Below are 11,391 nucleotides of genomic sequence, written 5' to 3'. Positions count from 1 at the left end.
AGGGTGTGCACACTTATGCAACCAGGTTATTGTAAGGTTTTCATTTCCCCCCCTTGAAGATTTCAATTTGTTTTTCTATTGAATTGTTCACATTAAAGGTGGGATAAAGTTCTGACATGATTTATAGACCCTGGCATTTTAACAGGGGTGTGTAGACTTTTTCTATCCACTGTACATTTCCACCATAAATTGGTGCAGAGTCTTTAATGCGCTAAATTTTATGGTGGAGGACACACAGACCCTTCCCCTTTACTTCTCAACAAAAAGTGATGCCCTTGGATTACTGTTTTCATTCCTTTCCTTTAATTAATGTGGTATGAATATCATTGAGACAAAAGGATCTTTAAGAGACCAAGAAGCTAGCATAAAAACATTGATACATAATATAATACAGATGTCATAAACAGACCAATACAACTATGCTACAAATGTGTTTAATGGATATCAAGTTAAGATGCATAAACAACAGGCCTATTTAAAAGCATTTTCCAAAACATTTAGCTTTTTGTTACACATTATTACTTGCGTACATATTATTGTGAATATTGCGCATAGATATATATCTATTATCTATATCTAGATATAGATAATAGACCAAGACTGAGATTTTTGTGCAGTCAACACTCACTCAGCAGCTTTTGAAGCACATGGAGTTGTACTGCAGAAAATGTCTGCTAATTTTGTGTGTTCACAGGCTTTTCATCAGTCAAGTAGACTTCCATGTTTTTGATTTTTTTAAAAAAACAAAACATTATTCTCCCCTTGATGAGGAATTGCATTTACTGTATTCGATTTATCCTCACACTGGTACCTGCCTACTACCTCATCTGAATTTGTATCTTTGTTTTCAGTCTTGTCTATGAAGAGAGTTGAGAGTATTTTCGCAGAGGTGGAGTTATTGGAATCAGACAAAGGAGCTTGTGCGCTGGCGTTGCCACCAAGAGTCATGTCACTGTGTGTGACTGTGTGTGTGTGGGGGGGTGGTTACGTGTTACGATCAAAGTGTGTTTCCTGTTTTTTTTGTTGTTTTTTTTGCACCACTTCTCTGAAAACTCCAAAGAACTGACAGGTTTGACCTACAAACACACAAAACAGACAGACATACATGCAGGCTTCCTTTAACGCTTTGAGTCGGCTTTAAAAGGAACAGATGGCTAAAAGTCAGATTGCCTCATCCAGTGGGTGAATAGAGTGATGTCTGATATACTGCATTAATCAGACTTTTTTTTTTTTTTTTTTTCTTGAAATGAGTGAAACTAACAATCATCTAAAGTTGGTTTTTTAACTTGCTCACGGTCAACTCTTCTGACATGGACTTTGTCTTGGTAAGTAACCCAGTACAGATCACTTTATTTTTGTCGTCGTCCTTTCAGGGAAGCTTTAATTTAGTTTCAGTGAGTGGATTTTAGATAGTCATCGCTCACTGATACAGGAACTGTTGTCACATTATAGCTGTTGCCATGAAAGCAAACAAACATACAGTATGTCTCTTATGCTCTTTTAAGAACACGTCATTTGTATGTCCTTGAGTAATGTAAGACATAAAGTGTGTAAATACAATTACAATCGTTTAGTTTGTACGATGTTAGTAAATCACAAAATATGCCCAACACAAGTTCCCAAATTCCAAGGTGACGTCTTCAGATGTATTGCTTTGTTCAACCAACAGTCCAATAAATTCAGTTTACAAAGAAAAACAGAAAATATTCATTGTTTAGAGACTGGAACCACTGATGGTTTGGCATTTTTGCAATGATCAAAATAGTTTCTGGTCAACTTTCTGACGGTCAACTAATTGATTGACGAACTAATCATTTCAGCTCTAAGATTTGCATATTTAGGTGTGACTGAAAGAGATAAGAATTTGTTTCACAATAATTTTAAGATAGCCCTGGATGAAGCCAAACAAGATCAAGTGGTGGCCATCCCTTATTTTTTTGCTGGCTGGCAGATTTAACTCTGGTGATTAATACTTCTTTTTTTCCCCAAACAATACTAATATTATACCAAGGTCACTTTTCAAGGAATTAAATGAACACACGTTTTTACAATGGCAGAAGGGAGATGGAGGGCTGTTTCTACCAGGTCCAGGAGGAGGTGGATGAAGAAATCCACACAATTGGTACCACTGGCAACCTTGTTACACTGAGCTCTGATTTGTTTTTTGTGAACAATCCTGTTGACTATGGGGCTCTTAAGATATAGATTCTTTTTAACTTTAAACGGCTCTCTCATAAGACTCCTATTTTGCGTTATTTTCTCTTCTCTGCCTCCCCCATTGACTTGGCATTCAAACTGTAGGCTAGAAAATGTAAGTAAAGGACCTCTTCAGGAGATTTGGTTATCTCCGTCTCGTGAGACCCCACAGAACAGAATCCTAAGAAATGGATCCATTAGAAAAGCATGTCGTCTATTTTATACAAGACGATCCTTGCAGCTCACAAATATCAGAAATGTCTTGGTCAGGTTAATTCCTCATCAAGATGCATCAGGTAATGGGCACCTACAGTTTAGATTGTTTCATAGGCTCCATCTGACCATCAGAAAATTGGCAAACCCTTGTTTAGGACAGATTGAGAATGGCTTAAGATGAGGGTGTAATCTGGGCACCCACAGCCATGTGTTTGGGCGGAGGTTTTTGATACCCTTTCAAATGTTTGTGCCACTGATACTGATCCTCTGGCCTCATTCAGGGTAGTCCACGAGGAGTTAAAGATCACCACTAACCTAGCCACCAAGCTGAAGACCTGCTTGCTTGATATCAAAGATGTATGGAAATGAAAAGGCAAAAGATGCCTGTGCAATGAGTTGTACTGAACCTTGCTTGCCGTTTTGGGTGGCAGCTGTGGTATGAAAGTGTCAGCCCAGTTGGTTTGTAAGCATCTTCCTCTCCCACAGTACCTCACCTCGTCATACCTCCTCTTTTGTTTCAGGTTTTCCCACTGATACTTGCCTTCCTTTCCACTGGACAGAGTTACACGGAGGTGACCGAACAAACCAGTAATTCATGTTTTGAAAAGTGTCCAGCTGGTAAGTTATAACAAGGAACTGCATGCATTGACCTTGTGTTGAGTTATTGTGGAATTATCACAGGTTAACTCATTCCCTTTCTCCTTTTCTCCACCGGTTCCCAGGATATCATAAGATTGGTAGCTGTGGGAATCTAACTGGACAGTACAGATGTCAAAAATGTGGAAACAACGAATACACAGAAATACCAAACTTAATAACAAAATGCCAGAGGTGTGACTTGTGTAGTCGTAAGTATCTTGTTCAAATACTATTGATTGGGTTGGGTGATAGAAACACATGATTGTGGGAAAATAATATATTAGTATAAGTAATATTATGGCATTTTATGGATATCTAAATAAAATAAAAATGATTTACCACCATACTGTCATGCCATTCTGATGAAGTATAGAAAAATAAATAGCAAAACATATGATAATGATGGTATGTAGGGTGTTTTTTGAGGGACTCAAGCAATTTTGTTTGGGAAGATGAAATTCTGCAATGAAATATACCTGTCTAGGAGGTTAAATCCAAAGTAGCAGGCCAAGGCTGTTTGTTTCATAAAAGCAACATCAAAATAATACACTGATTGGTATAACCATTTTAACTCCAGCTCATATAGGATGTTGTCTTAAAAGTCAGTTCTGTCCTGGAACAGGTTTAGCATACATTTTTAACTACATTTTAAGAAATTGTCAGGACTGTGTTTTGATTTTTTCCCCCAGATATTGAGAAGGAAATAAAGTCCTGCTCCTTTAATAGTAATGTGGTATGTGACTGTAAGGATGGATACTACAACGCAAACTCTAAATCCAAAATAAGGGATTGCCGAGCATGCAGCTCTGCAAGATGTGGAGGTAGGTGACGTCAACAAGTGTTAAATTGATGCCATCTTGATTACCAGCAAGATTCTGTCTTATTCAACATGATAAAACCATCAAAGGGAAGCCATATCATGTTTCAGAATTTTCACATTCACCCTCATATTTTCTTTTTCAGTGTCTGATGTTAATGAGGACTACAAAAGGAAGTGCAATCCCTGCCAAAGGTGGGAGATGTTACAATATGACAAATGAAAACTAAGACATGTTTAGATTTTTGTTTTTGTGAGAGAGTAGAGAGCCACACAGAACTGTAAGGGAAAAAAATCAATCTGCGTACTGTAGTGATAGATCCCACTAAATCTTAGGAGCTAGGGAAGGTTTTCATTTTGGCACCTTGCAATTACAGTATGTTTTTGCTATTTTGTTTTTTTTGGGTGTCTGATTCATCATTATCACAATATCTTGATCATTGTATTTGTCTTAGTCGCTATATTTACCTTTTTCAATATGTTTTTCCTATATATATTGTCTATTTCTGTTGGAGAAGCTCTTCTAGCATCTGATTGGCTTAGTGTGGGAGCAGGTTGACTTTTAATTGTGCAGATTGCAACCAGAGTAATGCATATGTTTGTGTGTATACAGACAAAAAGCTCTGTAGGTTTGAACCAAAAGCTGAAACACTTAATCAATTTATCGATCAACAGAAAAACAGATTTGACAGTCGATTGTTGCAGTAGTTTAATCAAGCAAAAATGACTCCAGCTTCTCAAAGGTTATGTTTTTGACTGCTGGGCAAACACAACTAGATATTTGAAGACATTTTCACAGACTAAAAAACACAGCTCTTTTGATATTTTAATTGGCTTTTAGTCTTGGTCTGAAATATATCTCTGCTGTCAAATCAAGCATGGCATGATTTTAGTTCAGGGGGCATGTCGTCGTCTTGTTAGAGTGGCAAAACATTAAGTTCCTGTGGTTTTTCTGAGGCCCTGCACTACCTGTGTGGCTGCAGATATTAGAAGTCTTTGGTTAAGACTTTTAAGCCTTACTGATAAAGGATTGTAACTGTGCACACAAGATTGCTGTTTTGTCTATTAAGGATAAGTTCACATATTTTCAAGGTCTTAAAACACTAGTCAGATGCCCATATAAACATTTAAACAGTTTTTGCTTGCTGTAATCATTCCTTTTGTCAACGCGGGCCAATGAAAGATCTCTTTCTAATGTGCTTTAAAGGTACTCAAGGGCAGACAAAATTCAGTCCTCTTTCTGTGTAAGAATGTATTCAGAGTTTGCTAATATGGGGCTTCAGCTGTGTTAGGCAAATCTTAGAACAACTTCCTTTTGGTGTTATACTATCTCTCCAGTACACCTCAGCAGGGAGATGCTACCTAGGCAAACAAAGGGGGAGTTTTTTACTAAAAAGACTAACTTTTGAAGATATTGACTTGATTTAACTAATTCAAACTGTTTATATAAGCCTCACTGAGCTTAAGATAAACCTTTCAAACATAGCTTTACACAGAACAAGGACTGTGGACCCATCGTGCACTCTGCAGTCCTTGTATGTATGGATTAATATGTTGTCAGATTACAATGTTGTCTATAGTAGTCTCTCCTTTTTCTCAGGAAGGAGTGTTTGGCATACCCAGAATGTGAGAGGAAATCTACCGCAATTACAATTCCTCCTTCTACGACTACAACCACGTCTTCAGCTACATCTCCAAGAACCACAGCTTCAAACCCAACATTGAATTGTTAGTTCTCAATCTGTACTGTACTTTTAACCAGTAAAGTGACATAACGTAGCGGCCTGTGGTATTGTAGTTTTGACTCATATGACCTTTTCACTCACAGTATGTGTGGGCATTGAGTAAATTTACTCAGACAGGAACTATTCAAGTTATCTGGAGGATCACTCATGTTTTTATCATAAAAGATTTTCTGACAGAATTACTGTATGTTACACTTTCCAAGTGGTGGAATGATGTCAGTGTTTCTTTGTGTCCATGGCAGTGAACGAAATGACCTGGCTGTTAGTCGTGGCGGTTATGGGGACAGGTGTGGTGCTCCTTTGGCTCCTGCTCATTAGGAACCAGCTCAGATACCCATACAGTTTTCCTTGCTGGAGTGTAAATAAAGACCTGGAGCTGTCTGTCGAGGACCCCAAATTTAACGGTAACCAGTGGTAGAATGTAACTAACCACATTCAATAACAACAGCCACGTATGATTAGCTTGAAAATGTGTTTTATATTTTACTACTCAACTGTATGTACGTATTAAAATGCTGCTTACATATGAATGCATCACTAATGATATTCCACTATTATTCTGCCCAGAGAGGAGTACTTTTACTTTTGATACTTTAAGTACATTTTGCTATGATTCATACACACAGTCTTCTTTTAGCTGAAGTCACATCCGGGGCTTAATTTATCAAAGCTTCAGTCTTTAACTTCTTAGACTTACTAAATGTATAAAATACATTTAAATGTCTAGATTGTTTTGTAGATACACAGCAGGTACTGTGACACAGCACAACAAAAGATAAACTCAAATTAAGTGTGTGTATAAAATGCAAGTTTAAGAGACATTTATGGTTGTTAAACATTTTTTTTTCACCTAGTTCCTTTTTTCTCAACTGAACATGTTTAAGCAGGAAGCTCACTGATCATATCTCTTTTCCTCCTAACAGAACAACGCAGTCATCAAGTCAGCACCCCGACCACACTGGTTTGTCTCACTTTCATGCATTTTGTGTGCTTTTGATAGAAATATAGATTGGAGCAGTATTGTAGGTGGACACAAACACACTGATCACAATTTGTATTTAAAGTGAACTAATAAAATTGGTTCCATATAGGGGCGGCTGTGGCTCAGGAGGAAGAGTAGCCAACTAACCGTAAAATTGATCGTGTATGAATGTGTGTGAATGATTAGTTCCTTTCTGATGAGCAGCTGTCACCTTACATAGCAGCCATTGCCATTAGTGTATGAATGTGTGTGAATGGGGTGAGGTGACATGTAATGGAAAGTGCTTTAAATGGTCAGAAGACTAGAAAGGGTGCCCTCTAAGTACCATCAGTCCATTTAACATTAAAGCTGTAATAAATTATCAAAATGATTTTCTGGGGTTTTAGAAAGGCTGAAGAATTTCACCCGGCACTCTTTAAACAGATTTTTACCTTCACTCTCTTGTTTGTTCCTCCAAGACATTTAAAGTATCTGAGGAAACTCCCATGATGAATCTCAGCTCCACCACACCAGAACATGCAGCCCCCTGCAGTCCTGTGCTGCCAGACACTGAACACAAAGGTAAGACTCAGTATTTGATGCTTGGCTACAATGCATAGCCTGTGACGGAGCGATTTAGTTGGTCTTTGTTCAGTGTATGAACATGAATTATATGAAGTATATATTTGACACCATTGTTCTTCTCCAACACTGGTTCATGTCATAGCTAATGTTTTGCCCAAAACATTTCAGTGGAATAAAGATGAAAGAGAAATGTATGTGTAAGATGTAAGTAATTTCAGTTTTTATCTTTTACATTCCTACAGCAGAAGCTTGCACTGCTTTGCAGTATAAAACCAGCTTAAATTAGTGATCCACACTTTTCTGTTTTCCCTTCACTGTTTTCTAGTATTACTACTACTACTAACAAAAAATGTTAAGAGTCATAGGATAATGATAATAGAGAAGGATAGCATGTGTCAAACATGCCTTTTCAGGTTCTCCCATGAACTTGTCAATATTTCAGAATACACAAAACAGTTGTGGTGTATTGGCAACTTAATGAGAAAAGCTAAGCTGTACACCAAAAACATATAAACTCTTTCCTCTCAACTTTGACTTTGTGTGAGGTGACACTGGAATCTTTGCAATACTTTAACATAATCAGTGATAGTCAGTGACAGTGGGGGGTCCCGTGCCTTTTTGATGATGCCAGCAGTAGATGGACAGAAAGTATTTAGTGTCTTGCTTGGGGACACTTCTGCAGAGTGAGTGCCTACAAGCACAAAGACATGAGCTTGCCTGGTTCAAATGTTGCATCACACGTCATCACGCCTCTGAAACTAAAAATCTCACAGTGACTCTTTTCCCCATCTGATTACTGAAGGTGTACTATCTATTTAAGCTACAGCGTCTCTCTGTTCTTTATCACTGATCAGTTGTGTGGACCACAGTATGGAGGTGTAAACTAGGAAACAAGATGCATTAACTTTTTCACGTCAGTCAGCAATTTAATTTTAGGTGAAATGGCAAACCAGATAGGGGTGTTCCTTAAACAGCCTTGTACATCCTGTTCAAACTCCTTTTTTAAATCACCGACAACATCCACACATCGTTAGATGTTACGTATAGGTTATGGTGTGTGTGAGGCTGATGAAGCTAAATAGATTTTCCACTGCATTTTTCACCTCTCACGCGTGAGGAAGGTTTTCTATGTTTCAAATGTACAAAAGGCAGTTAAGAATCTTGAATCTCCCCACAGCTCAGACGGCAGCAGCTATTTTTCCCCCCTGTGTGATTCAGTGTTGACTTTTATGATTAAAAAATCCCCACTAAAAGGCTTTTGTTCTATATTTCCTTACTGTCAACAAATTGATCCCATGGATTTTTCTCTCCATACTTTCTAACTTTCCTGCCTGTTTAGTGGTCAAGCCCATTGATTCCTACATAACGCATAAACCTTTAAAAAAACTGCTCACAAATATATATATTTTTTCTTATGGCAGTAAAAGTAATTTCTTAAATTAGCTGCAGCTCACCCATGCAGGAGGAATTAGTGATAATGAATAAGTGAACAATGACAAATGAAGAAACATGTCACCCAGTGCAACAGCTTCATCAGTGGGCCTTAATGGCACAGTAATAAGAGTAATAAGATATATCTGGCTCTGGCTACACAGGCAGTAGTTGTTAGTAGGATTAGTTAATTGTTGGTTTTGATTTGTTGACAGTAACTTTGACCTTTTCATAACAAATGTACTCACTGCACAGCTGGTCTCCTGACATGGTATGCTCAAACGCCTCTGCACAGTTTCTGTATCTTGATGACATTTAGTCCACCCAGAGAACATAACGTTCTGCAGGACAGAGCTGAATGTTGAATCACAAAGGGAAAAAGTGAGACATTGGAAAGCTCAAAAGTTTTATCTTAAAGTGGTTAAGCAGTAGCCCATTGGACAGACAGCACGCTCTTGCAGCTGACCTTTTTCCATCGCAGAGTTTTCAGTTTTGCACATGCAGTGATTTTCTGTGTTTCTGTTTTCTCTCCTTCCAGCTGACAGACGAGATGAGCAATTGGAGCACTGGCCGGCCATCGTCCTCTACACAATTATCAAGGAGGTGCCCTTGCGTAGGTGGAAGGAGTTCTTGCGTCTGCTCTCGGTGGCTGATCAGCAGCTGGAGCGGGTGGAGCTGGAGGCCGGTTTGGGTCTGGGCTCCATGGAGAGGCAGTACCAGATGCTGAGACTGTGGAGCCAGCGCTCCTCTGCGAGCCTGAATGATGTCTTCTCTGCCTTGCACTACATGGATTTATCCGGCTGTGCCCAGCTGCTGCAGGAAAGCCTGGAGAAGCTGCAGTGTGGAGGCCTTAACTGAAGCACGGTTTCACAGCCTGCAGAAGTTACACTTAAAATGGTTTCAATGGGGCAATGCAGGATGAGGCTGCATACCATACTATCATAGAATGAGAGACACCAGTGCTTCAACCTTCGGCGCCAGTGCATAAGACTAGAAACTTCAAGTCCTTGGAAAGTACATAAATAACTGTAGCTACTACATGGTGCAACCACAGAACACTGCAATTATGTTACAAATGACCCATACTGAGTAATGCAGATGTTTTGTATATTACAATCTAGCTAAGAGCTAAATGGCATTATGGAGCACTGTGGAGATCATGACAGGCCCCACTACAATTAGTTTACTTCCTCTTTTCCTTTCTTTTAATGGGTAAATGTCATCAAATGTACTCAAGATAAGTGTATAATATTTCCTTTTGTGAGTCTTTATTAAGTTGAGCTTTATTTTACCTCCAAACTCACACTTAAAATGCAGAATGTACATATAGACAATAATGGATTTGTTGCAGTGCAGAGTCAGCTGCAGAACTGGCACTTGGATCATTAAGTGGCTTGCTTAAATGCATGTAACAACAACAACACCACCAGTTGCATTCTTAAGGACATCATGGAAAAAGATGGCCTAACCCTAAACTCACCCTAACACCCAGGCTGAACTCTAGTAATCTAGTAGGTGGGGAAGTCTCCTTTAATATGCTATACTGCCAGAATACCACTTAACCTACAGCTTCGCGTGTGGCATCTCCAACAGTGGAAGGCTGTGGTTTTACAGCAGAGTGCAAATGTAAATATGTTACTGTATAATTGTATATGTGTGTGAAGGTTGAGGTAGCGCTGAAAAAGTTCCTTGTTTGAACTCTCAAGATTATTTTTCTACCTCCAAATATCCAAATTGGTGCTTGGCTTTTTAATTTTTTGATATTTAACTAATCAAAGTGAAAAGTCTTATTCAGTTTGATTATTTAAACTATGAACATTTCAGGGCACATTTATGATGTAAGAGCAGCACAGCTGCAGATCAGTTCACCACGTCTGACATTTCCTTCATCTCGTTTGAAGGTCTGCTCTAATAACCCAGCCACTGACTCTTGTTACGCACCCTCGCAAAGGAAGAAAACTGAAATCCCCGCAGGACGTCAGATGTTCAGTTTCCTGCAAATAAATGGTGTCAATGTGAAGTAGGCTGGGTTTTTCCTCACCACACGTATTCGTCCAAACTGTTGGTTTCCTGTTATGGGGTTAGGTATCTCATTTTGAGAGTGTTTGTGTGTCAATTCAGTTACTAACAGTAAAGGAGTTGGACTTTCCAATTATTGGAGTTTATTTATCAGTGTTTTACTATGAATCTAGGTCTGTGGTTTCTGGCTTTGGGAGACACGTGTGTGCCTTTTTTTTTAATTATTATTTTCTGAAACTACTTATGGATGCTTGCACCTTTTTGTTACAAAACTAAATGAGTGGATAATCATACTGATGGAATTTTATCCTTGTAGTCACCTGTGGTGCAAATGTATGTTAGTATACTACTGTGAGGAGCCTGTGTCAAGTGTCACTATACATTATGTCATGAATAAAATTCTTGGCCACAAGGTGGGAGTATTGGCTGAGTGTTTGAACAGCAGCAGCTGGTGTTCAGTTTTGAGCACAGGACCCCATACAAAAAAAATGTAGGCAGGGTGCTTGAGCTTTTATTCTTGAGGTGGATTAGACAGAACTCATGAATTGCAAATTGGGCCTCAGAATAAAGAACAGCTGTCCTGCATTGTCCATACTACCTGGACAGAAAAAGGATAGATTCCATACAAAGAGACTTTTTTCATATTCACAGTATATTTATAGGAAAACTAGGACAGCATCTGAAATTCTGGCAGCAGCTTTAAGTAAACTTGCATGTGATTGATTTTTTTTTTTTTGTCGGTGAATAGTACAAGGACATGTTGATATGCTGCCAGATAGCTG

At 38.7% G+C, this 11,391-nt stretch overlaps 1 protein-coding gene across 1 annotated transcript; it reads left to right on the top strand.

The window, feature by feature from the left end:
• Positions 1 to 1,035: 1,035 nt before the first annotated feature.
• On the top strand, positions 1,036 to 11,021 carry si:ch211-112c15.8 (tumor necrosis factor receptor superfamily member 1A). Its single transcript, XM_038723718.1, has 10 exons — positions 1,036 to 1,325; positions 2,934 to 3,030; positions 3,135 to 3,260; positions 3,741 to 3,872; positions 4,015 to 4,063; positions 5,469 to 5,596; positions 5,856 to 6,017; positions 6,537 to 6,574; positions 7,054 to 7,156; positions 9,129 to 11,021. The coding sequence occupies exons 1-10, from the start codon at positions 1,311 to 1,313 to the stop codon at positions 9,446 to 9,448; spliced, it is 1,170 nt and encodes a 389-aa protein (XP_038579646.1). The 5' UTR covers positions 1,036 to 1,310; the 3' UTR covers positions 9,449 to 11,021.
• Positions 11,022 to 11,391: the final 370 nt, after the last annotated feature.

The sequence above is a fragment of the Micropterus salmoides genome, unplaced genomic scaffold (assembly GCF_014851395.1).
Source record: "Micropterus salmoides isolate LMB-PRFRI ecotype aquatic unplaced genomic scaffold, ASM1485139v1 Ms_hic_scaffold_16, whole genome shotgun sequence".
NCBI classification, from domain to species: Eukaryota; Metazoa; Chordata; class Actinopteri; order Centrarchiformes; family Centrarchidae; genus Micropterus; species Micropterus salmoides.
The sequence above is the reverse complement of the archived record's forward strand: the minus strand, read 5'-3'. Positions and strand labels throughout refer to the sequence as shown.